Source organism: Cyprinus carpio, chromosome A20, assembly GCF_018340385.1.
Source record: "Cyprinus carpio isolate SPL01 chromosome A20, ASM1834038v1, whole genome shotgun sequence".
Classification (NCBI taxonomy): Eukaryota; Metazoa; Chordata; class Actinopteri; order Cypriniformes; family Cyprinidae; genus Cyprinus; species Cyprinus carpio.
Window position 1 is genome coordinate 26,232,844 of NC_056591.1, and position 27,943 is coordinate 26,260,786.

At 36.8% G+C, this 27,943-nt stretch overlaps 1 protein-coding gene across 1 annotated transcript in view; it reads left to right on the forward strand.

The window, feature by feature from the left end:
* The window catches only part of LOC109112811 (exostosin-like 3), a 29,010-nt gene extending 3,923 nt beyond the window's left edge, over positions 1-25,087 (forward strand). The window contains exons 2-6 of the mRNA XM_042778383.1: positions 15,545-18,133; positions 18,868-18,995; positions 20,713-20,857; positions 21,152-21,280; positions 22,714-25,087. Of these exons, the coding sequence (XP_042634317.1) occupies positions 15,791-18,133; positions 18,868-18,995; positions 20,713-20,857; positions 21,152-21,280; positions 22,714-22,923 (2,955 nt within the window). The 5' untranslated portion in view covers positions 15,545-15,790 and the 3' untranslated portion in view covers positions 22,924-25,087. The remainder of the gene's footprint in view (positions 1-15,544; positions 18,134-18,867; positions 18,996-20,712; positions 20,858-21,151; positions 21,281-22,713) is intronic.
* The last annotated feature ends 2,856 nt before the right edge of the window (positions 25,088-27,943 follow it).

The window sequence follows — 27,943 nt, forward strand, 5'->3', positions numbered from 1 at the left end:
ATTTTGGACGTGTGCCCCTTACGGTCTATGTAGGATTCTAGTCTAAACTTTATGGAAATAGACATTGCTTTTCTGTTGTCCTGGGTCATTGTTGTTACTGTAGTTTGAGCATAATGCAGTAACTCCCTGCAGGCAAAGGAACAATCACGCTGGCTCTTCTCTCGCTATCCGTCACTGTCCAGCGGTGTGGGTATGCAGAGGTCTGGCAGCTGTTACTAGGGTCTTAAGATTTTACCAGTGTTAAATCTGTGATCCGGCATAAGGCTGGGAAAGGGCCTGCTGCTCAGGATGGATAACGCTGCTGGGATTTGACTTATTTGGATCAGGTGCTGAATGTGGCAAATGCCATGTGGGAATTTGTTGGTTTGTTTTGCTGCAATGAAGTTGAATTGTTAACTTAATAGAGTCACGTTTCCCTCATAATAAACACCCTGATGTTGGCATATATCACTAATAAATGGGGGAATGAGTCTCATGACTAATTTCACAGATCTATTCTGAGTTCTGCTTGACAAAGCTGTTTCTGTGTTGAAAAACTGCATCTTAGAAAACTGCCCTAATTGTGAACAAAGCAGCCACTTCACTAATTCAGTCTGATCTGAATTCATTTATTCTAGTTTGATCTGTTCGGTATTTGCCTGAATCTGACGTTCTCTGTTTGAACCTGATGTGCTATACTTCTCTACTTTAGTGTGAGTCTTTTTTGCTCTGTTTTGGTGTTTGGCAGAAGCTAATGTATCACGCCATATTTCCTCAGCACAGACTTCTGGACGAGATGTTTTTTAGCCATATTCTTTCTGACATCCCAAAGTATGTCAGCTCCAGGGTGTTTGAAATGCTTTATTAACAGTTATTTTTGCCATATGCCAGGAAGGTAGAGCAGAATTTCCCATCTGTTTCTCCTGCTCTCTTATTTGGCCGTGTCATTGTTGTGAACTATCGATGGCAGGTTCTGTCCTAATTAATGGCGCTTTTCCACTGCATGGTACGACTCGGTTCGGCACGGCTCAGTACGGCACAACTCTGCTCGGTTTGCGTTTCCACAGCAGTTTAGTATTCAGCTTTTATCACATCAATACAGGAGCCTATATGTTAAAACATTCAAATAGATAATTTAAATTGACAATATTTTGCAATATCACAGTGATTACTGTATTTTTCATAAATAAATGTAGCCTTGGTGAGCATAAGAGACTCCAAAAAAAAAGAGGGGGTGGGGGGGTCTTGAAAATATTTTTCACTACAAAAGGGGGGCCCAGTAGAAAAAGTTTGGGAACCACTGGCCTACTCAAGCACACAGTATTTAATTTAATTCATACAAGCCTACCTCGTGTTGCACGTTTGCACTTTTTGAGAAAAACAATGGCACAATAAAAAAAAATACTTTTCTGGTCTATGTCCAATCCCTCATTTGGTCAATTTTTTTTCCTCATATTGCAATGTAATATCTATATCGCCTGGACAGTGTAAAATATCGTAATATGAATTTTAGCTCATATGGCCTACTCCTATTATTCCTATTATAGAAGAGTTTACACGTCACGTTTTGGTAATGGTACGGTTCACTTGGAACCTCAACCGAGGTGATACTAAAAAAAAAGTACCAGGTACTGTACCCAGTGGAAAATCACCCCAAAGTGAGCCGTACTGTACCATGCAGTGGTAAAGTGCCATAAGATGAGCGTACACCTTACACAGCTCCGAAAGTGGACCTGATGCATTATGCAGATGATTAAAGAACTTTTTAAGGTTTCAGAATGTTTTTGTCCTGGAGGCATGTCATGCCTGATTTGTATAATAGAAAGCACTTACTATACTTGTTGTGGGTTGGTTGCACTGGTGGTGTTCTGAGCTCTTTTTTTTTTTTGATTTATTTATTTATTTTTCAGCACTAGTTTCTTATTGGCCCAATAAGTCAAAAGAGCCAACGCAGTCTCTATGATATTCTTGCTTGAGTTCTTTGGTGTAAATCTCTAGGTTTTTTTTTTCACCCATTTTATTGTCAGCCAGGCAAACTGTCTGATGGACATTTTCACAGACTGTGATGACACATTATTAGTGTTGCAATACCAGCAGTGCTACTTACATTTCAATTTTAAAAAGACTTGACATTTTCCATTTTAAAAGAAAAGACATTTATAACACTATATTTTCTTATATTACCTTGGCATTCAATTACAGAAAACTGGTTAATGCTGCTTCATAAGTCTTTAAAACACAACAGCTCAGGTAGTGATCGCAAATTTTTTCTCTCTTCTGACCACCATAATCAATCTCTCAGTATTGGAATGGAAACGCTGTCATGGATTTATTTATTTTCCTATTGGAGCAAATATTAATGCAAAAATTATTTGTTGTAGTTCTGTTCACCACTATTGAAGTTTACCCAATTATGACAAATTCCACTTCTTCCCAAAAGATTAGGTTGTTCAAATCATTAATACAGTGTTCATGAGTATAATACTTAAGGAAGCTTGTTTTGGGCCACAGAATAAAAAAATAAAAGGGAAATTGCAATATTTTTTTCTCACAATTTGTTTTTCTCTTAATTCTGAGACTTAAAAGGATTGCTTTAAATTGGGTTTCACTGGCCTAAAAATTCAAATTTTCTCTGTATACTTGTATAGATTAATTTGTATTTCATTGTCTATGAGCTAAAGTTAGAAGCCTCCCAGGTTGCCCACACAGACAGCAATAAGCAGAAAAACGCTACAGTATGATCACCGCGGGTCTGATTCCAGTGGCAGGTCTTCATAAAGTTTGGCATTAAAGGTGTCAGATGGTGCTGAATCATGTAGCTTCTGGTTTTTTTTTTCACTTTTTCTTCCATACATCAACTCTCTTGGAAATGGAAAAGAGAAAAACCACAGAGTGTGCAGTCATGTTGAATTAAAGGGCTAATTATAGAACGCGCAGCTCTGTATCTGCGGCTGCAGTCTGGCTCAAAACTAATGGAAGTGTAAATGAAAAGCATAACATCTCACTAGCAGCTCAGCTCGGCCATAATGGAATCATTCAGGGTGGGTATCAGTACCACAACATCAGGTGATCACTGTTTTTCTACCCCATAAATGTCAGAGGGATACGGCCGGGAAAAGGTTGCGTTTTTCCTGTCCAGCCACACACACATTGTGCTTTCACCCCGTCCCTTCCTTTTTTCTAAAAGTGTGTCAGAAGAAATAAAGTACATTGAATTCTCACAGCTTGGAGAAGGCTTAAAGGGATACTCCAACCCAAAATAAAATTTTTGTCACTAATCACTTGGTGTAATTTACTTGGCAGTGTATGGGACAGTCTCAAGCCTCCCGGTTTTCATCCAAAATATCTTAAATTGTGTTCCGAAGATGAACAAAGCTTTTATGGGTTTGGAACGACATGGGGGTAAGTGATTGTTTTGGAAATAACGGGTTTGGAACGACATTATTGACAAAATTTTAATTTTGGGGTGGAGTATAAATTTTACTCTGTGATTTACTCACCCTTGAGTCATCCTAGGTGTATATGACTTTCTTCTTTCAGAAGAAAACAATCCGAGTTATATTAAAAAACTTTCTGGCTCTTCCAAGCTTTATAATGGCAGTGAATGGGTGTTATTTTTCAATAGTCCAAAAGAAGTCCAATAAAGTGCATCCGTCCATCATAAAAAGTGTCACACACGGCTCCAGTGGGTGAATAAAGACCTCCTGAAGTGAATCAGTGCATTTGTAAGAAAAATATCCATGTTTAAAGAGCAGGTCATATGGTATTTTAAAGTGTCCTAATATTGTGTTGGAGTGCCCTACAACAGGTTTAAATGCATCTAAGATCAGAAAACATTGTAATTTTCTCAGAATATACATTTAATATTAGAGTCATTTGCCAATGATTAGGAAATGATTCGTTTTCAAGCAAGTTCGGAGAAAGCCCCTCCCTTCCTCAAGCCTACTCTGCTCTGATTGGTCAGCTGGCCAAACCTGTTGTGATTGGCACAGAGATGAGTCCTTGAGCCAGTTAGCCAGCGCTACCATTGACAAAGCACCTTTACATAAAACAATAATATAATCAATCCGTTCTTATAATGACATAAAATACAAAAACACTTATGCAAGCGAATCGTGCCCACAGCTAAAGTTTAGCTGCTAAACTGTGAACACTAGGTGGTTACGTTAGCCGAGTGCTAACGTGACTAACTGATTAAACAATACAGTTTGTAAACCAAAATATGTCTACTGTAATGTTTGAAGAACGACAGACAAAAGACGCTCACAGGAGCACCAGCCGAAATCACTCATCTCTCCCGCATTAACCCTGTTACTGCCAGTGCAGCACAATAAACAGCAGTTTCACAATTATTATAAAGTCTGTGTGCTACACTACATTCTTTATTATTAAACAAAGTAATTAGTACGACGTCAGTCTACAATAATCGACATATTCTTAGGTTCACTGCGAATTTTTAGAACTACTTCAGTAAGACAGTAATATTGTGCTTTACCTGGAAACACATTATATGTACTTTGAAAAGATAGAAAGCATATATAAAAAAAAATTAACATAGTAATAGTTATTTAACTGGGGCTACAACTACACAGAAACAATTTGCAACTTTAAAATACTGATCAGACAACACAACGACAAACAATTCACATATCTCAATACAGTTGTCATTGAAGACCTAGAAGCTAAACGGTGCTTACACACCAAACCAAAAAATTATTAAGAATGCTACATAAAACGTAAAAGCAACAATTATTAATAACACTTACAGGTTGTGATACGGAGGAGGAAGCTGATGCAAATACACTTGGAACTGAACCTTCCTTCAATATCAGCCGGCTCGCGAATCCAAGTTTGATTGCATTTAAGTTGGTAAAGCAATCGTCTTCAAAATGGCGTGAACAAAGCACAAGGCTCGGACTATACTTCTGTGGTACAGTTGTATATATGAATTGTAGCCACTTAGTCTTCAAATGCTCATCCTTGTGCAGATGATAAAAAGTTTGCTTTTGAGTCGCACTTCAGAACACAGCGTCTCGTCGCCATGATGTTTTCTAGTTTTCACTGGCGTCTTGGAGCGCAATAAGTGGGCGTATCGTATTCAAATAACTTGACAAGTTGACGTCATCTAGTCAGAGAAAAAGCTTCGGTCTTCTAACGATTCATAAAAATGACTCAGAGTCGACTCTTACTTTTGAAAGACAATAACTTTATATACGGTGCACTGTCATATTTCAAACTTTGCAGGATGTTTTTGTTCACTTAGATCTATGTTACACACTACATGAAAGGTAAATTTCAAGATTCCATGATAGGTGCTCTTTAAATCTTTATAAACCGTAATCTCTAGCTTCTGCTACCTGTCATACCTGTCATACACATGTTCACAATAGATGACGTAGGACGTAAGCTCCGGTGAGAAGTAACGAATGCAAAAGTGCAGAGGAGAGAGCAAAACAAAACACTGGTCATGAATTAGAAGAACAAAATGAGCATCGATTCACTACAGGAGGACTTTATTCATCCCCTTAAACAGCCAGTAATAAATTTATATATTTCTGACACCCTTTCTTCAAGTTAAACAAAACTTTTTATTTTGACCATTTGTTGTGAAGACCTTTGAGATTCTTTATGTAATTAACATCATGATGGATGACATGATTGAACATGAACACGACTGTTACCTCAAATTGTGTGGTTTGTTGAGAAGAGTTGTGCTTTTACTTTTCTAATAGATCAAACTTATGATTTTGATCAGGTATTTACTGAAATAAGCACAATTCAATATCTGTCTAACAGAATATTGAAGAGACTCACATAGTATCTTGATAAAAACAAACACTTTAGCAATGCATTGGCCACTCACAGCTCACATTTATTCAGGAAATGTCTTCTTTTAATGAAGGTTTACATTTGCAATCTTGATGAATTTGCTATGAAGTAGTAGGCTAGTATCTTGAAAAACACATTTTGGCATGTGCATTGAAGTAGTTATCTATGCATTTTTCCCCAGATGTGGGTTGTTATGCAAGACTAGATAACAAATGACAAATTCCTATAAACAGCCTGAATATGATTGAGCAATCATCAGGCACAAGATGCTTCAGTACTTCTTGTTGGTGCACCTTACTGTGGATATATTTTCCCCACATACCTTTGCTCCATATCTATATCAGATTATTTATTTTAGGGATGCACTGAAAAACATTCTTGGCTGAAGGCAAACAAAATGATACACTGGGCCGAAGGCTGAATACTGAATACACTGAAAGTTTTTAACATTCTAGCAGATATTATACAAATAAAACACAATTTAACTTAGTTAGTAAAATAATATTTTTTTTGCCTTTTTGAGACCCCCTTCTTGAATCAGACATGCATTTTGTTACTGTACAAATAAATGCAGCCTTCCTGAGCAGAAGAGACTTCTTTTAAAACTTTAGAAAATATTACAGATCCAAGTTTGAACACTATGTGTGAATGCTATAATAAATGTATTAATATAGCTGTTGTAATTATTATTATCCTTATTGTTGTGTTTTTTATTTTATTTTACAGAACAACAGTAAAATTACAATAATATAATTTATTAATGTTGATGGAGTTCTTGCTTTTTCTCCGCTTTTATTTTGGCAGAAACCAGCATGAAGACCTCAGGCTCAGTGCTTCTTTTTGTTGACAACAGTAGATTTATAAATGATTCTCATTATGAATTTTGGGAAATGTTTGTTGCACGTATCGCATTGTCACATGCCTTGTATAAACGTTACTAAGCAACTGACGAATAACACTAATTCAGCGCAGATTTTCCTCGCGCTTTGGACATTGAACCCTGGCGCCGTCAGCTCATGCAGCACTGTTTGAATACATGCAATTCGTGCTTGTATTAGACAACTTAACATTCTGCAGTTTATATAATTGTTTAAGGGCATTTCACGATTTCAGTCATCATACAGTAACCAGCAACAAGCACCCCTTCCACTTCTCATCGAAGACATGCGATGCAGTACTAAAATCTGTCGCTGTTGGTGCTTGTAATGATTTTTGCGTCTTTCTCTGACACTTTTAAATGCTTCCACACTGCCGTCATGTTTGTTGCATTAGTGCGCGCCTCTATTTGATCACGTCACGTCATTGTTCGGTACAATTTATACAGTCTTTTTGCTTATTCGGCCGAACATCGAAATAACTTTTGTTGCTATTTTCGGCCGAATAATTTTGGTGGCCGAACATTCGGCGCATACTTAATTTTTTTGTTTTATATTATATTTATTTCTAATGTTTGTCTCCTAAGAAATGGATTGAGATGACTTCTCCTTGTGACTTCTCTTGAAGCTGCCTGTAGGCAATGAGAATTGGCTGTTAGCTTTCAGAGCCTCTCCGTCCTGAATAAAATTAGACTACAGCTCCGTTTTCCTCAGTGATTGAGTCTGAAATATGAGCTGGAATGGGCATAAACACCTGGTTCGTATCTCACTTCTTTCCAAGGTTACGTTAGGTAACTGGAATAGTTGCAAACCAGTTTGCATAATATCAAGACTGATTAAGAATTAAACTAGTGTATTTCAAATCAAAATATTTTGAAAATATAATGCCAAAGGTTGACTGGAAGATATACTATTTCTGGTAGATTTCTGAAGTGTGCTTGCCTTTTGGGCTAATATTACCCACAATCCCTTGAGCTACGGTAGAGAATGTGATTGTGATTTGGCTCTTTTTCCACCTTTCAGTTGATGACTGGCACATTTTAAATTTATGCACCTAAAATGTAGGCATCTTATCTAATTTCTCAATACATATTCCAGTCTTATTATGCATGAAATTCCAATTGGTATCAAGATTTTTATGATGTGGAAGTATGTCTTGGTACTGTCATGTTATGAACTCAAAAGTATGTACTTCACATTCCCAGCAAAGTACAGACCTTTAGTGCAGAGCAGAAGTATGCAAAGTATGCAGGCAGTCTTCATTGTAGAATATGCCTCACCTTGCTTCATTAAAACTGATAGAATGTCCACAAAGAAATACAGTCCTTGCATTTGTAGTGTCATTCAGAGGTAAATCTACTGCCCAGAGGATCTCATCTGAATAAAAACAAAAGTATATGTGTTGCTGTGCATAGATAATTGTGTATAGAAGCGTTATCATTTCAAGAGGCGTTTGCTGCTTTGATTTTGGTAAATAGCTTCAGAGCTGTGGCCTATTTTGATAATCAACCTATTTTTAGGGCCATTAAACCTTTTTACATTGTAACGTTATATTCATTAGAATATCAGTACGCTTTCCTCCAAATTCTCATTTGCAAAATTTGCCCAGATGATTAACTTTCAAAAGCGTTTTTGACTTTTAGGTAATCTAATATTGATATACATTGTAAAAAATGATTTTACCAAAAAAATACTATTTCAGTTTTACTACTTCACAATTTCACTTTTAATTAAATGTGTTACTTGCCATCTCTGTAATTGCTTGTGAAATTTACAATGAATTTCTATGTGAAATTGGTTCTACACCATTTTTTTTCAGTGTACTTACGAATAGATATTCTTACAGTTGTTTATAAAACAGATTTCTAAATGAATATTTTCTGTTCAGAGACTGCAAATGTGAACTGGGCTGTAACGTCATTCTTAGACTAAAAAAGCATCAGACTGGGTTTTATTTTCCATGAATCGCTCTGATGACTCAATTTCATTTCAGCAATGTTATTTTTTCAGGCTGAAATACAGGTCGGCCTTTTGGGACTGCGTGTTGCCCGGAGGAAGACCTTGGCCATGTGCACCAAATCAGGGTGAAATGGATAGAAATTAAGGTTGAAATTCTTGCTAACTCTTGACATGCCAAACAGGATGCAAATGCGCACCAAGGCCACTGTAGGAGGTCTCGCGGTGGGACCTGTTAGCTCTTGCTAGTCAAAATAAACTATGCATGCATGGTCATCTGGCGAAATGAATTTCCTGAGGCATCCAGCCTGAGCAAAACTAGATTTAAAGATGAGAGCGTATTCTTGTGGAACCAGTCGACACATAACATCTCAGAGGGAATGTGTGCACTATTTAAAGCCCAATATGTGGCCCTTGTTCCAAAACCTTTGTCTAGCATTTTTTAATGTTAAATTCAGTGCAGAACGTTCTGATAGATCATGCATAAGTTAATTAAACACAGCTGTCTCTGTTTTATTTCCACTGGAAAAGTTCTCCGTAGAAGAGCAGATAAAATGTGTGAACGAGGTCAATAGCATACAACTGGTTTATTTTTCCCTCCCTGCCAATACAGTATGTTAGTGCCACAGCTTTCCTTTTTATTGATGACTAGGAAAGCAGACCTATTGACTATAAGAGAAGTTTTTCACCAGTAATAAAACACTTAGAAGTTGTTAGCCTACTTTTTAACTTTTTAGATCAAAAAGGTAAGGGAATGCTTAAAAAACACTTTAAAGCTTCACTTTTACTTTTTTTTTTTTATGTTTTTCATTTGACACTATCATATTAACATCATGCGTCAAAATACATCTAAGATAATTCAATCAGGCTGTATTACCCCAGTGGTCTATATTGTTTCAGCAGTGCATTAGGAACAGAGTGACTCATTGATGGAGTTCTGGAGATCATCTGAGAGAAAGTACTGCCAAATCAGTCCTGCCCGGAGAAGATGTCCCAAAGTGCAGCTCGACATCTGTCTGATGTTTAAACTGCCTTATGTAGAACATCGATCCAGCTAAAAGCTTGTCCTAGTTAACTTGTGAGCGCCGAATGCGTCTGTGCTGAGCTGAGTTATTTTATATGGCCTGGAATTTCATTTGGCCTTTATTATGGTAAAAAATGAAGATGAATTGGAGTAATGGTGTTACTTAGAAGTCAAGGAGAGCAACAACTCTGACAGAAACATTCGATAAAGATTCATTGAGATGTAGGAAAACATTAACATTAGCTTTATTAGATTTTTTAAGAGCTGTTTCAAGTTCACGTAAAAGGAAAATACACATAGTACTACATTTGATCCAGATTGGTGCATTGAATGACCCCTCTCTCTTATGTATCTTAGTTAATGTATAGGAGACACTGATTTTATAATAGATATTATGTAAAATTACTGCTACTGTCTTGTTGCTAAGGTGTTTTTAGCATGCTGGTGTGTGGTTGATATGAGTATATTTTAAAATTTAATCATGTTGAGGTTTTGTTGAAATCTCTAACCCTTAACTTAGAAAAAATATTATTTATGCTTGACTTCTTTAACTTCACTTTTGATATCCATTTCTGCCAATGCAACTTTCAGTTCAGTTGAAAAGGAAGTGGGGAAAAAGTTTTCTCCAATGCAGAAACCATTGGGAACTATACTTGATAAAAATACAGAACATGTTTCTTTTTTTTCTATTTACACTGGTTCATTTTGGACTCTTGCCTTCAAAGCGAATTTCAGTAGGAGAAAATTGGTTACCCTGTCGTCGGGAAATGTCATTGCTGCATAAAATATGCTTGCACTGATAATAAGGGATCCATAATTTCCTGCTTTCATCCGTATTTGCTGCTACTCGGCCACGGCCAGACTGGGAAAAATCCTTCCATTTACAAAACTGGTTAAATATTGGCTTGTGGTAAATTTGCTTTGCCTTCACAACCCAGAGGCAGTGTGAGGATTAGACGGAGAGTTGTTATTCCAGGGAAACTTTCCGGACCAGTTCACAGGTCAGTGTGAATTTAGTCTTCAGAACACATTCAGTTTCTTATTAATGGCCAGATGGTTCACAGTGGAGACGGAGCTCAGACATGCTGAATCTTGCCTGTTCACATGAGAAGAACTATTCTGCTTTAAGGGACCATATTCATTTTGCCCTTTCAATTTTTTATTTTGTTAAAATGTTATTTTTATGTATCATTACTCCAGTTTTCAGTGTCACATGATCCTTCAGAAATCATTCTAATATGCTGATTTGCAGCTCAAGAAACATTTCTGATTATTATCAATGTTGAAAACAGTCTTGCTACTTAACATCTTTTGTGGAGACCATAATGCATTTTTTTGAGGATTCTTTGTTGAATGGAAAATGCAGCATTTATTTGAAATAGAAATCTTTTATAACATTATAAATGTCTTTTAATGTCACTTTTGATCAAAAAAAAAAAAAAAGACCCAAAACCCTTGAACAGTAATGTACATATTAAGGTCAGAAGTAGAGGTTGACTGATAGTGAATTTTACCAAAATCGACAGCTGGTTGTTAACAATTAATCATCCGATAGTTTTTAAAATGGGTACTCAACAAAAATTACAGTTATGCATTTATATTTAAAAAAGTGCTGAACCATACTTTGTAAGTGAATAAAAATATTAATATTATTCATTATGTATTGATCATTAAACTTCAAAATTTAAAAATGTATTCGTAGTAAGGATGAGCATTCCAAGCACAGATCTAATCCGTTGATTAGCATAAATCAACTGCTCATAAGGCTAAGATATTTCCATTTAAAAAAATGGAACCCCTGAAGGGAATAGATCTGTTACTTCAGTATCTTCTGTCGCAATTATATCGTTGGGCAATTCTACTGTATATAAACTGTGGGCATCAAGGAGCCGTTATTAATATGCAGGGCATTGAAATCGCTTTTGAACGTGTGCTTGTTTTTTACTTTCACTTTCGAGATTCGCGATTACAGTAGTTCCCACACATTTTACAAGATTAGATGTTTGTCAGTGCTGCTCAGGATCTGCAAATCTTTAGCCAACATCCCATCAGTCATCTCAACTTACTCTGTTTATGTGGTAAGTGAAATGTTATGTACTGTAATGCAACAGGCTACCACTCGCAAGCGGCTAACCGTGTCCGTTTAGTGGCTCCGTAGAACGCATTATGTGTTTTCCGCGCCTTTCTGAACACAGATTCAGCCACACCTCTAACCCAGTCGGGGCTGTTTGTTGTCCGCACAGAACTCTAATTTGACATCATCCATCATCCATTGTTTTTAGTTTTAGTCTAGTTTTAAATTTAGTCTGCTAAAATCTAATGGGTTTAGTTAGTGTAATGCATTTATTAAGCATTTCTCCAAGATTTCCAAACTCATTATATAGGTTTGATATTAAGGTTTTATCATGATTGACACCGATGTAATTGTGGTGACACAAAACATGCCTTTATGTTAAAATCAAATAAAACCACTTCTCATAAAGAACAAGAACATGGTCTTCTTTTTAATGAAATACCATTGGTTATATAGGCTAATTATGCATTCTTCATAGCAACTTGTTTACCATATTCTTCATTCTTTCAAGCAGACATATTTATTTCTATAAATAAATTTAGATTAAGCTTTAGAGCTTCTAAAGTTTTTTCAGTCAAGACTCTATTCGATATTCTGTAATTAAATCAACTAATAGAATATTCGAAAATCGTGACCCATCCCTTATTAGTAGATGTTGAAATTAACAAACACTAACTAACCATCTTTAAATATCTACACAAAGGCCATAGCATTGAAATTACAAACATATGGATATTTTAAGTATATCTGACACTTTAATTGCTTCTGTTCTAGAACACGTGATGATTATCTGATCAAAATAATAAAATATGGCAGTCACACACTGAGCACAGCGCCGCGTCTAGGAGAACTCACAGGTATCAGGAGTCACACACACATACAGGACACATCACGTTCAGTTCAACCAGCGGCCTAAAACAGTTAATTTAATCACCAGCCGGGCAAAATTTTACTTCAAGAATGATCAAAAAGCGGCATAGATGAGTAAAAAAAAAAAAAAAAGGCTGAGCAAAACAAAGAAAAAGCGTGATCTGTATTATAGCTCTCTATATGAAGCATACAGACTTTATTAGAGGCACAGAAAGACAAACGTTTCACTGAAAAAATGCACAATACACAGTTTTACAGCCTACATTGTAAAAAATTATTGTGATTTTAACAGTAATAGACTAAAAATGCTACATTAAAAACCTGTTAATTGGTTAACTCTGTTTCCATACTATATTCGGTGAATAAATACAATTACATTTAGTGTAATTTTACAGTAAAATACTGTTAAAAATACGGTTTTTGGAAGTGAAATAGAAAAAGTCATCGTTTAATTTACAGTGGAAAACCATAAATTGACACTCCAAGAATTCCCTGCATGACACTTCATATTTGATGTTTTTTTGTTGAAATAACTGTTTCTTCTTATTTTTTTTATTTATTTATTTTTTTATCAGTTGTGTACATTAGGGTTTTATCTTACATCTAACATTGTTAAATGAATGTTTAATGCATTATTTCAGTATCGTGTGTTACCATGATGGTGTTTAGTGTTTGTGTGAATGACACTGTGCACCTTCTATGTATAATTATTGCCCTCCTCAGCTTGTAGAAAAGCTGTTTGTGATGAGCTTTGGTTCATCATGTGACTTTCTCATTACCACCAGTTTTTAATGGTCATCAGTGCATTTTGGTCACATTGTTTTAACCGCTTGAGGTGCTGCTAATGCTCGCGTCCTCTCAGCCATGAGAGCAAACATACTGCTGTCCTTTCTCCACAAAAGCAGCATACAGTTAACAAATTAATTATTTAGTAACGATATGAAAACATGCACAATAGTGTACTGTGTACACACCGTTTAGTTGTCTGTTTTAAATCCGTGCATCTGGAGTGTCAAAACAAACAGCACGTGCTGTCAGTGATTTAGCCTCTAGAGGCTGCTCTCGCTCTCGTACTGTATAATGACACCGGTAAATACATTGTCTGCTGGTTTATTTAGCTACTTTTCAGTACACAGTACACACTGTAAGACTGAATGTTAAAGTGCAAATTAACACCTGACCACTCTTGTGGGTTTGCTACTGTTACAATTAAAAATAAATCATAGAAAGGTAAAAACATTGGTGTGATTTAAGCAACACAGCTACAATAAATAAAACTGATGATGGGTTAGTTAGATTTATAGCGTGCGAATAATCAACCAATGACAATAATCAGTCATATTGGCGACACAGAGGGGCCCCCAAATAAAATTCTGCTTAGGGCCCCATAAAGGCTTTGGCCAGCCCTGAGCAGAGCTTTCAGCCGCTCCAGCAACAGACGCAACCCGGAAAAACTATCGGCATGGATTTTTGCCAGTAGTTCCGGCAATCAACTATCGGCGCCGTTTAATCGGCAAACCGATACATTGGTCGACCTCTAGTCAGAAGTTACGTTTATATATTTACAAATATTGATTGCTATGAATTGCATTAATAAATTAGTGTTCCTGTGGCTCAGTGGTAGAGCATTGTGTTAGCAGCGCAAAAGGTTGTGGGTTCAATTCCCAGGGAACACACATACTGATAAAAAAAATGTATTACCTGAATGCACTGTAAGTCGCTTTGGATAAAAGCGTCTGCTAAATGTAAATGTAAAAGTGCAAAAAATGTAAATGAATCTATGTGATCAAGCAGACTCATTCTGAACTCTCAAAATAGGTAAAAAAGCAAAACATCAACTCTGTCCTGCCTATTGCATAACATAAACACAGAGTTTTTCATGCTGGTGCTCATTTTTTAGTAGATCAACATGATTTATTATTGAACCAGCCACAACACAACCCTTACAGCAGTGAAAGGAGGCTAAATAATGGACCTTAATCAGGGAAAGGTAAAAAAGAATTATTATCCACTTCAGGTGTTAAGAGGGGGAGTGTTTTATAAGCCCAAATTTGTCCCTTAGTATATGAGTCAGACAGTGGTCTGACAGAAGCGTGTGATAGTACATCTTCCCTGCTGCAGGATCATGGCCATGTCAAAATCCAAAATCCGAAGTTCCATTAAAAGGAAAATCATCCCTCATGTCCTCTCATCCAGAGATAATGAAGCTCTCTGAAATCTTGCATGGCTTTTACTGATGGCTGCACGGGCAATTCTAGCAGAGACAGTCACTTGAGGCGATTCACATGTTTTTTTCCTGTACGCATGCCTTATGGAGTGTTTGCTCTGTGGGTTTGTTTAAGAACAGCTGCTAATGCTTGGAGCTAGCTGCCAGCATACCAGATAATGTGTTCAGTGAATAGGACAAGTCTGTGAGGTCATTCTGAGCGCTGCCAGTTGGTTTCGAATCTAACAAATGGGTGTTAACTGTTTTTTGCCAATTGCATACTGTAATCATTAATAAGAACTGTGATTTGGCCAGAGAGTCTTTTAGGCCAGAAACAAATACAGGCATAAATGCTTGGCCAACCCATTACAATTGTACTGTCATAAAGGCCCTACTAGATATTTCACATGCATACTTGCTATATTGTGTCAATATCAGTATTCAAGGGGCGAAAAAAAAAGATCTCTGAGAGTTCATTTTGGAATGCGTAGTTAGAAGTGTCTGTGCTAATGTACTTGTGTACTGTTTCGGGCCTTAGACTTGATTAAGATTGATGTGTCCTTGCAATAATGATATATGGAGGCTGTCCTATGCATTTCAGATTAAAGCAAAGTGATTCATATTTCCTGTCTTTAGCATTGATCATATAAAATAACCCACAGGTGTATTTAAGACTTCTTGTTTTCCTGATCTGTTATGCAAATAACTGACACTTGCTGTCTGTTTTGCAGATTGAGTGCAGTTGGATGGCATGCAGTATCTCCAAGAGATCATGACAAACTGTGGCCAGTTCAGGAGTCTCAACAATGGAAGAGTGACCAGATGCCACAAATAAAAATGCAGTTTAGCCATGCCTCCATTGCTGATCCCCATCAAGGGCACTCAATTTTTACTGCTGTCTGGGACTCTCTCTCTTCTCTTGGATAGTTTAAATTTCAACATGCATCATACAGCACGCAAGACCATATTGTTTATGGATGATATCATTCTGTCACGAGAAAGATGAAATTTCCTTTTATCAGGAGTCCCAATTAAAACAAGGACACACAATTTACGAACTCCAGAAAAGGGGTAAAACTGAAAGTGTGTACAGTACAGATGAGGTTGCATTATGGCAGCTGAATCTCCTCAACGGCTGCATTCACGTATCTGGTTCGGAGGAGAGTGATAGTTGCACGATGCAGCGAAGTGGAGGCATCGTCGGGAACAGCAGCCAGCCATGGGTACTGCGGCGAGTACGGCTCACCTGGCTTAGTTTCATGCTCTTCTTCATCCTGGTCTTTTTCCCCCTCATTGCACATTACTACCTCACCACAATCGATGAAGCAGGGGGACCAGATAAACGCATTTTTGGGCCAAGACCTGGAGGGGAGCTGTGTGAAGCAAAGCATGTTCAAGACCTGTGTCGTATCCGGGAATCTGTCAGCGAGGAGCTACTTCAGCTTGAGGCAAAGCGACAAGAACTCAATGGCGAGATAGCTCGACTTAACCTACGCATCGAGGCCTGTAAACGTAGTATTGATAGTGCCAAACAGGACTTGTTACAACTCAAAAATGTCATCAGCCAGACAGAGCACTCTTACAAGGAACTTATGGCACAAAACCAGCCAAAATTGTCATTGCCAGTTAGACTTTTACCAGACAAGGATGATCCTGGATACCCTCCTCCGAAGTCGGTCCAGAACTGTCGTTTGCATACTTGTTTTGATTATGCTAGATGTCCGCTTACTTCTGGCTTCCCTGTCTATGTTTATGACACAGGGTCGTATCCTTGGGGTGAGAAGTTGGACCCTCTTGTCAAACAAGCCTTTGCCTCATCCATCAAAAGCAGCGTATATGTGACAGATAATCCAAACATTGCTTGTCTGTACATAGTGCTCGTTGGGGAAATACATGAATCACCCTCCTCTCCTCCTGCCTCGCCTTTAGACCTTGAAAAGCAGCTCAAGGCTTTGCCATATTGGAGATTAGACGGCCACAACCACCTACTTGTACACCTTTCAAGAAAGTCTCTGACACAGAACTTCCTGTACAATGTGAGCACAGGCCGAGCAGCAGTGGCACAGTCTACCTTTTTTGAACATCAATTTAGGGAAGGTTTCGACATGGTGGTGTCTCCGCTAGTCCATGCTCTGTCTGAGCCCAACTTCCTTGAGGTGCCTCCGCAAGTCCCGGTCAAGAGGAAGTACCTCTTCACCTTTCAGGGAGAAAAGGTGGAGTCTTTGAGGAGCAGCTTGCTTGAAGCCCCACCGCAGTCCTTCGAGGAGGAAATGGAGGGGGATCCACCAGCTGACTATGATGACCGCATTATTGGCACACTTAAGGCTGTACAGGACAGTCACCTAGACCAGGTTCTTGTGGAGTTCACTTGCAAGAATCAGCCCAAGCCGAGTTTACCAACAGAGTGGGCGTTGTGTGGCGAGCGTGAGGATCGATTAGAAGTACTGAAGGTCTCTACGTTTGCCTTGGTGATATCTCCAGGCGATGTGCAGTTGGTGGCATCTGCTGGCTGTAGCATGAGACTTTTTGAGGCTTTGGAAGTTGGGGCAATACCGGTGGTGCTAGGCGACCACTCAAAGTTGCCCTACCATCACCTTATACGCTGGAGTGAGGCAGTCATTATGGTACCCAAGCCTCGCATAACGGAGCTGCACTTTCTGTTGCGTAGCATCTCAGACAATGACCTTCTGGCAATGCGACGGCAGGGTCGGTTTCTTTGGGAGACATACTTCTCCACCTCAGAGAGCATCTTCAGCACCATCCTGGCTAGCGTACGAACCAGCATCCAGATACCAGCAGCACCTATACGTGAGGAGCCTGCCCAGGAGATTCCCCACAAAGCTGGAAAGTTGGCAGGAACTGATGCTAACATGGCTGACAATGGCGATCTAGATCTGGGGCCTGTTGAAGTAGAGCCCCCTTATGCTTCGCCCCGCTTCTTGCGTAACTTCACCTACACAGCTGCTGATGTCTACCGCACCTGGAATCGTGCACCTGGCCCTTTCCATTTATTTCCACATACTCCCCTGGACCCCGTACTTCCCTCAGAAGCCAAGTTTCTAGGGTCAGGGACTGGGTTCCGCCCCATCGGCGGAGGTTCTGGGGGATCTGGTAAAGAGTTTCAGGCCGCTCTAGGAGGTAACGTCCCACGGGAGCAGTTTACTGTGGTCATGCTTACTTATGAAAGGGAGGAGGTTCTTATGAACTCACTAGAGAGACTAAATGGCCTTCCTTATCTTAACAAAGTGGTGGTAGTGTGGAATTCCCCCAAACCACCTTCCGATGATCTCCTCTGGCCAGACATTGGTCTACCAATTGTGGTAAGAATACATTATTTCTTGATCATATTTGTTATAGTCATATCTTTTTACTGGCCAGTAAGCAACTTCCTAGTAACCTCCCGAAACACCCTAGTAAGATTCCTGAACACCCTACCAATGCATAACACCCTAACATCATGGTGGCAAGTTTAGCACAGGCAGGGACCACTAAAGGAAAAAAAATCTTGTTAAGCTTGTTATTAGTTGGAATCCTCCAAGGCTCAAATGTGATAGAACCTCACAAGCATTGCATTCTGCTGTAGATTTGGTCTGCTCTTTCTGCTGTCTTTAAAACATAGCTTTCATGTTTCTAGGGCATCGAGCCAAATTAGTTCTGGTGATATTAAAGGAAACAGTGCTGTATTAAGCCCACAGTAAGGTTATACTTTGAAATTAAAACCCAAACAGAATGCCGAAGTACCCCAAGTTTCTTACTATCTTCAAGTAGTTTGGAACTTTGAAATTGAGCATCTTTAATTATGGATGTAAGGTTGCAATTTTTTATTAGAACTAGCAAATATTTAAATTTTAAACCATGCCTGCACACAAAGCATTTGCTTTATTAATCAAAAATGGTTTAGAGAAGTATTAAGTTGTTTTGATTGGCATTTGATGTTTTCATAAGGTTGTGTGTCTGGCAGGCTCAGTAAAACCTCATAGTAATGCCATGTTCTACCTCAGCAGTCGTTCACAATGTGGCATGTTGACTCAACAGATGGGCTTTTTCTCTGCAGGTGGTACACACAGAAAAGAACAGCTTAAACAATCGCTTTCTTCCCTGGGATGCAGTTGAGACTGAAGCAATTTTGTCTATTGATGATGATGCCCATCTTCGACACGATGAAATTATGTTTGGGTTCAGGTAAGGTTTTTATGATGCCAGGTTCATACCATATTATGTTTAATAAGGCTGAGCAATTAAACAGAATGCATGAAAATGTAAACACTTAATTTAAACAAAATACTTAATTTAATTATCTACTTTGGCTGTTCACAAATTTATCCATCTTTTGACCATTTCAAAGCAAATACATCAGTATCGAGGTATATACTGAATATTGTCAAAAGGCTTTGAGATATATTGAGATAAACCTTTGTTTTTGTGTTGGTAAAACATAACATCCTAAAAATGAAGTTCCTAAAGTTTTGCAGATAATCTTGAAGAGATTTCCCCCTTTTTAAACATAAATTTAGGGGCATTTTGAGATTATTTGTATAGGACAGTGCCCTGTGGCTCCATTAATTTAGCACCTTTTAAAGTAATTTTATTTTGTGAAGTTCATTTTTATCATTTATAGTATTAGAAAAGAGTGTGAAAATCCTCATTGTCACTGCTTTGGGCTTAAGTTTGTTTAGGAAAAATAAATTCAGTTTTATGAAGCAAGGAACGCAATTACCATTTTAGATCAAATTACAGTGTGATGCAAAGATGTGAAAAGTGTTTTCAAATGCTCATGAACATCTGTATGCCCATTTAAATGTATTTGTGAAGAAAGAGAGAACTGTTGTGGTGTGTTCCTGCAGGGTTTTTGCATTCAGTCATGTGATGTTGAGAGTTTAAGCCAACAGCTGCAGATTCAGTTCTTGATTTGAGGAATTTAAAGCATCTGATCTGATAAAGTCCATGACAGTTGAAGAAAACTCTGTGCTTACCTCCTGTGTACTTCCATGTTTATTCACATGTTTAGTCATTGGGAAGATGAGCTGATAGCGGGAGCTTTGTATTTGATTTTGCTTGCACTGGTTTATTTTTCTTCTTCGTCTGTTTGTTTTGGGGTAAAAATGGTCACGTCAAGAATCTTTACACGCTGAACACTAATAATGTTCCTGATATATTTTGGTGTCTTAACATTAGGGAATTGGTCAGGATGGTCAACTAGATGTTCTTATTATTATTATTATTATTATTATTAGGTTGGCATTATAATCAAAGATGCTACCATTGCTAAACCGTTATTATGATTGATCTGTAGGTCTATTTTATGTGAGGTCTTTGAAAATATTTAGGCCTACATTTTATTTGGATTACATAATTTTAACAAACTTATAATCTTAATGTGATGCATATGTGTCAGTCATACTGTCAATGAAACAGGAAAGGTTTCTGCATGAATATGGCATAGTTTATTATTAACTATTTGAATCTATTAGATTTTATTCGATGTATTACATTCGATATTCGAAATGCATTTATTCAAATTTTTAAGAATCAGCATAAATGTTGTAAAAAAAAGAAACATTTAAATGTCCCGTTAAAAAGCATGAATTTTGTTAAAATATGGCTAGCTGAGAAATAAACAATATTCAATTAGCTAAAATAAATTGAAAAGTAATTAATGACAAGTATATAAACTTGTTTGTGTATTGTTTTTGTTAAAACTGTAATCCAAATGGATGAAAATTTTATGTATTTTAAATATATAAATATTAAATTACTTTATTATTATTATTATTATTATTAATTTTTTGAGAGCATATATTGCTAAGAAACTTACCAAGTGCTGTTCAGTGATTATTAAAATCACCATGCTTGGTCCGGTTTGGATCATTCCCATCTCTTTCTCTTCCTTCGCTCCCAGGGTGTGGCGGGAGGCCAGAGACCGGATTGTGGGATTCCCAGGAAGGTTCCATGCCTGGGATGTAAATCACCAATCCTGGCTCTACAATTCCAACTACTCCTGCGAGCTCTCCATGGTGCTGACGGGTGCAGCCTTCTTCCACAAGGTGAAGCTTTGACCGCTTTGACACTTCCAGAGCCGGATCATGCCACAAATAGACACCAGGCTTGTGTAGTTTTACCCAGAGAACACCAGGAAATGGGTTGGTTTGTTAAAAACAATGTTTCTACCAAGTACATTGTATTTCAAGACGCAGTGCTTCATTTTTCAGATGGATAAGCGAACAGCACAACATGTTTCATTTATGAGCATTGCTGTGCAACATCTTGGTACATTTGAAGTGCTTTTGCTCTCTTGCATTCATTTTTTATTAAAATCCGTAATTTCTTCCTCTCCTCAGTATTACGCGTACCTCTATTCGTACGTCATGCCTCAAGCCATACGTGACATGGTGGACGAGTACATCAACTGTGAGGATATCGCCATGAACTTCCTCGTGTCTCATATCACTCGCAAACCCCCCATCAAGGTCAGTGGGCTGTTACTTGAAACACGTTATTTCAAGCCTTTTGGGGATTTTGTCATTTGTGATTTCAGGTTCTTGCTCAGACATGCCATTTTTTGGATATGAATAATGTTAATCAGGCAATACATTCTGTTTCCATCACCCACAGAGAAATCTAATTGGTTCAAATATTTTCTCCACCTTACTGTGTTTTGAACTGAATATGGCCTCATTGGCTTTTATTTTGTCACCGTGCAGCACTTCCATTCAGGACAAAAAACTGTTTATTTTTAACTTGGTTACTACACAGTGTTACATTTGAATTATCTGGCTCAAATTTACATATGTTGCCATTGATAAATCATAATATACTCATGTCATATTTCACCCCCAAATCAAAAGGAAATATCAGTAAGATTGAATATAAAAAAAAAAAAAGAAATTTAAAGGAAATATATAATATAATGTAATATAAAGAATGTGACTGAAGACAATTAAGTTTATTTTCAGCAGTATTAGGCTTTTTTTTTTAATTCATTTAATTTCCCCTTTTATTTGTATTTAAATCTAAAATAATTATATTAAATTGTATTTATACATCACAATAATATTGTGTTTCCTAAATTGCTGTAATACAAGAATTGGAATCTAATAACAACCATCGAGAAAGGCATGGAATTAATAATGATTAAAATAAAAATTTAATTTCAACAAACAAAGAAATAATAAAAAAATAAGTATTTCAAAAATCTTTTTTTTCTTATGCCAAAATTTATTTCTTTGTTTTTTGTTTTATTTGGGGGTGAAATGTGACCTGGAAATGGTGAGATTCTCCTGTTATCATTTTGCAGCCACAATTTTGTGGCTATTGTGCACTATAAAAGAAATTAAATGCCTAGGAAGTGTCCAGACAGGGCACACTACTTCCAGTTTTACTCGTGTATCTAAGAATAAATTGATTATTCAGTAGGATTTCAGTTTTAGCTTTAAAAAGCCTTTGATGTTTTGAAGTCCATTGACTGAAGCTTCGGGACGGCCGTGAATCAATGGTGTAATGAAGTTTGATGTATTTTCTCTCTCCGTCTGATGCGGTCTCGGCAGATTAAACACGTCAATTACATTTGTTTTGTTGTCACGAAGAAGCCAACCAGATTGCATTGAGAAAACAGGCTACACAAATGAAAAAGGTGATATTGTGGTGTGAAGTTAAGAAGTCTGTCATCTTTATATTGAGGGACTGATTTAAAGGAATAATTCACTCAAAACTGAAAGTCAGTTATTTATTCTCAAACCTGTATTACAATCCGAAGGAAGCTTAAAAAAAGGACAAAAGCACCATTCATACAAACTTTTGCCCTACATTCTTTCAGGTTTTCTTAAGTTGAATGATAGATTGTGTGAGGAACTGACTGAAATTGAAGTCATAAATCTGTTTTTCATGGCGTTCCCCCTCTCAGGTGACATCACGTTGGACCTTCCGCTGTCCCGGCTGTCCACAGGCTCTTTCACACGACGATTCACACTTCCACGAGCGTCACAAGTGCATCAACTTCTTCGTAAAAGTCTACGGTTACATGCCGCTGTTATATACTCAGTTCAGAGTGGACTCGGTACTCTTCAAGACACGGTTGCCCCACGACAAGACGAAATGTTTTAAATTCATTTAGCGGAGCAGGGGACAGAAAAGCACAGACGGAGTATGGACGCGGGCCGGTCTCTCTCTGGGAACATGAAGGAAACTAAAGCTTTCTTGTAAATATCGGAGAATTTTACTTTGAACTAGTCTTTCTTGAAATCAAGGGAGAACAATTAGAGAGCGAGCGATTACCGTCAGTCGTTTTTAACATTGTGCGTGATTCATCATCAACCACTACAGGCTTTATTTGCACCACTTTTCATGGGACGCCTGGGACAGCGAAATCAAAACAATATACTGACTGGATATACAGAATTATGGACCGATGGAGGCGGTTTTGGATGACATATCTGAGAATTTTGGGAGAGTCGAAGTGTCTAAATGAAACGTGTTATTTTTACTTTGCATATACTCGTTTGAAACGCACTGATGGTCATGTTTTTGTTTTTTTACTTGTGTGTGTGCTTTTATGCACGTGTGAATGGCTGTGTGTTGTTCTGTAGGTTGATCATCAGTAAAAATAGCACAAGATATCAAACATAACTGCATAGGAATAGCACCAAATCAAGCTGTTACACGTTCTCATGTCCCTCACAATCAAACCAGAAAACAAAATGTGTGTATGTAACCTGTTCAGTACACTTGTGGAATACCAGATCCTTTTGCTGGATAATCATGTCTGTTTGTGGCAACTGGCTCATGTGTGTCGTGTGTCGTTTTAATAAGGTTGAATGATTTCATAGGTGAAAATTTAAAAAAGAAATATCCAGGTCATATTTAATCATATATATTTTATAGGAGGAAAAAGCCTGTGGTTTTTTTTTTCTTTTTCCAAATGTGACAAATATCATGAATTACAGCACCCAAATTCTCATTTCATAATGCAAAAATACATCGTTTCCTAATGCAAAATATAGTTTTTCAAAAAAAAATTGCATTACAATTAAGTACATTACTATCAGTTCTCATTCTTATAATCTAAAAAAAAAAAAAAAAAAAATCAGTCATTACTATAATGCACATCATTTTATATTATTTTTCTATTTACATAATATGCTAAATTCAATGCAACAAATATTACTTATGACATATAGAAATTCTAAACATTATTATTATTATTTATTTTTTTTTTTTTTCTGTGAGAGAGATTTTTATTGTTAAATGTGCTTTTTTTTTTTTTTTTGTCATGTCACAATGCAAAAAATCTGGTTCTGAAATAATTTGTCTTAATTTTCCTTCAAGCACAATCTTATTTCTTATTTCCTTTTGGTGGTGAAATGTGACCTGGAGATGTTCTTGACAGCTTCATGTGTGAATGTGTTTGTGTGTTGGCTGATTATCTGTGAAACACGTGTGACTGGATAGCAGTGACGGGACGTGCAGTAGTTGCTCTTTCCTCTGTAAACGGTACGTGTCTCTCTTCTGTGCCAGGATGTTACCTGGGGCTCCTTCTGCCGAGCTGATTTCACCCTTCAGTTGACAAATCTGAGATGCTTTTGAGAACGCTGAACTTGACTACTTCTGTCTGTTGGTTAATTCATGATGTCTGTCCTGACATGTTTGACAGGTACATTTAGGAAAATGGCTCTGCAATTGTAAATTTAATGAGTTTTATTTTTAAAAACAAAAACAAAAAAGTGGCTCTGTTCCCCTTAGAATAGGAATATGACTGATTAAAAATTTTTTTTTTTTTTTTTTTTGCCCTTGTTTTGTATTGTGTTTAAATCTATTGAACAGGCTTTAATGTTTTTTTTTTTATATTATTATTGTGAAGACCGTATGGCCTTTGGGATTGGACAGGAACTGACCGTATAAACTATTGGTAGTAAAGTGTTAAATGCCAGCAAACGTTATAACTGACAACTTCTTCAACCACACTAATAAACCAGCCAGTGTCATCATCTTTCATTATGGTCATTTTGAATGAAATGAATGATTTACAGAATGATTTGTCATTATACAGTTTATGGAATTTTGCAATTTGTTTTATTGTGTTTGTGTTCACTGAGGAACAGGATCAGGAAATTACAAACTGGATTCAATTTAACAACTCTGACAGTAAAATGGGACGGGATTGGGATCTCTGTAGTTTTTGTTTAGTGTTGTGGAAGGTCATGTGCACTGCAGGGTTATTACAGGTAACTAAAACTGGAACTACAATTCAAACCAATAAAAAACATTTTCATTATTTAAAACATGGCTCTTAAATTGTGGAATCTTCTGCGCTCTGAGATTAGGAATGCAGAATCTCTTAGTGTTTTAAATCGTTACTTTTTTTCGGGTAGCTTTTATGTGATTACTTTGTCTTTTATTATATTAGCTTTGTATTGTTTGGTTAGTTCTTTACTGCCTGTTACTGTTGTGTTTATCTTTTAACTTGCTTTTAAAAGTGCTTTGAGATGCTACTTTTAAAGGCGCTATATAAATAAAGTTTATTTTATTATTATTTTATTATTAAAATAAACATTTAACTGAAATAAAATAAACTTTATAAAAATGTTAAAAATAGAAAAAAAAAATGTATTTGTACAAATAGAAAAAAAAATAAAACATAAAAAACAGCAAAATTACTATAAATAAAATTGAAAACAAAATATTAAATTTGTAATAGTATCTCGATACTAAAATAGCAATGGTTCTCTAGATTTGTGCTTTTATTATATTTATCTTTTAAAATTATAAGTTATCTTTTCATTTATATTTAAATTTTTTTCTTTTTTTAATATTCTAAATATGAATTATTCTTCTTTATATTATTTGTTTGGTATTATTATTTTTATTTTTATTCATTTAAATTTGATATTTTAGATCAGATGTAATGTCCGACAGTACTTTTGTTTTATTTATTTTGCCCAGAAAGTTGGCAAGAGTGTCTAAATCCGTAAATAGAAATCTATCTGTAGTTATGGTATTCAACAGACAAAATAAATGAGAGGTGGTGTGAAAATATCTATCTATATAGAAATCTCTCTCTCTCTCTCTCTCTCTATCTCTATCTCTATCTCTATCTCTATCTCTATCTCTCTCTCTCTCTCTCTCTCTCTCTCTGTGTACCTATCTCTCTCTCTCTCTCTCTCTCTCTCTCTCTCTCTCTCTCTCTCTCTCTATATATATATATATATATATATATATATATATATATATATATATATATATATATATATATATATATAAACCCAGACTTGTGTGAGAAATATACTGTGTTCAAAAATGTGATATTACAAATTAAATCTGCACAACTCTAATTTACTTGACCTCACGAATAACAAATTCCAGCTGATTTCATCATTTGTTTGGAGTGGTAAAATGAATCATTTTCTCCATAATCACACATTACAGTGATTTAGTGAATTCATTTGTGCAAATAAATGGTTCAAAGTGATGTTTCATCATTCCTGATTCACACATCACTAGTGTGTGCTCGTCTTCATAACGTTCTCTGCTAGCACTGGTTGTGTTTTGACTGTCCATCACGTGCTCCGGTCTGTGGGCTTCGGGGCCGTGAGCGCAGCTGCTTCGACGGGCCTCGGGCTCTGGCGGGGTCTGCAGTTCAGGAAACACTGCAGTCTGTAATCAAACCCCAGACATGCATCTTTCTGTCTGACATCAGCTGAGCGGCTCTCAGACACATGATGAGAGGCTGAACGCGGCTGTAAACCAGCCCAACGTGAAATTAGACCCCTCCCTGTGAAGAAACATCTTGAGCTGCAACCTCACAAACCTTCACAGCAGCATGATTAAAGATGAATGCTGTAAGACGCGCTTCTGTTCGTCATATTTAACTCCATCTCTATCTAGTCTTCTTTGTATCATTCTGTAGTGTATATATTGCTCTATATATCGTCATCAATTCGATCATTCTTTCTATAACTCGTTCTATCTGTTCATTATATTTATCATTCTTTATAACGCTCCATCGTTTTTTATATCTTGTTCTATATAGCGTCTTTCATTCTGTCTGTCATTCTTTGTTCAAATTCATTCAAATTTATCATTTTCTATTGTTCATTCTATGTAGGGCTGGACAGGATACCACTATGTATGTTGATAACATGGTATAAAGTGCCTATATCATTAGATTTTGCCCTATTGTTTATTTTGTGGTATGCAAATATATCGCCATAGCACAGTACTACTTAAGTACACTTGACCTAAGAGTGATAAAGAAACATGCATGAATGAGAAAATAAAGAGTGGGACGTGCTAGATGCTAAATAGAGTTATTAAGCGCAATAAGCAGTGAAAAAAGCATGAGCGAATTCAAATCTCTTTCGCATCTTATTGCGCTTGAATGGTCAAATATGCACACAATTATATCAAGATGTCCGTTGAGTGGATTATTCACATTAACACAGTCGGTTATGTGTTAAATAAATGTAAACAGTTGTGTGAAAACCGGAGGCTTTTTAGTATATTAGTTCCGTGCAGTCAGTCTTAAAGGGACAGCAGTCTAATGTACCTGCTGCTGTCTGTGTCATTAATGTTAAACAAACAACCAAAGACAGAGAAAATCACTCACTGCTCTTGACTGAATCACTTTTGGATCTTTAATTAGGATCGGTTCATATCTGAGACAGTGAAGATGCTGCAGTGTTTTAGTTCTATATATTGATTATCTATCGTTCTAAAGGTTTACTATATTCGTGTGCAAAGGTATTTTTATAGCACTTCAAGATACTTTAAAGAATACAATGACATATAAGAATACAATAGCATGGTACATGTCCAAAAACACATGCCGTTGTTTCTGAATAACCATAATAGTGTCACGATGAGAGTGTTGTCTGCCAGACGAAATAATATTTAGGTTTGGGGTTTGTTAAAATCAATAACCCTAATAGAAGCACTAGTAATAATAATGACACTTGCCTTACCATAAAACCACTGATAATTCATCTCACACAAGCACTGACTGGGGAATACATGCACTAATGATTTAAACCGGAGTAATGACAGGATCTGTGTCCAGACGTTGGGCTTCCCAGCACTCGTAAAAGTAACACATGCAGCTGGATGATATGTTAGGTGTGTGTTTACAGCTCCCATGAGAG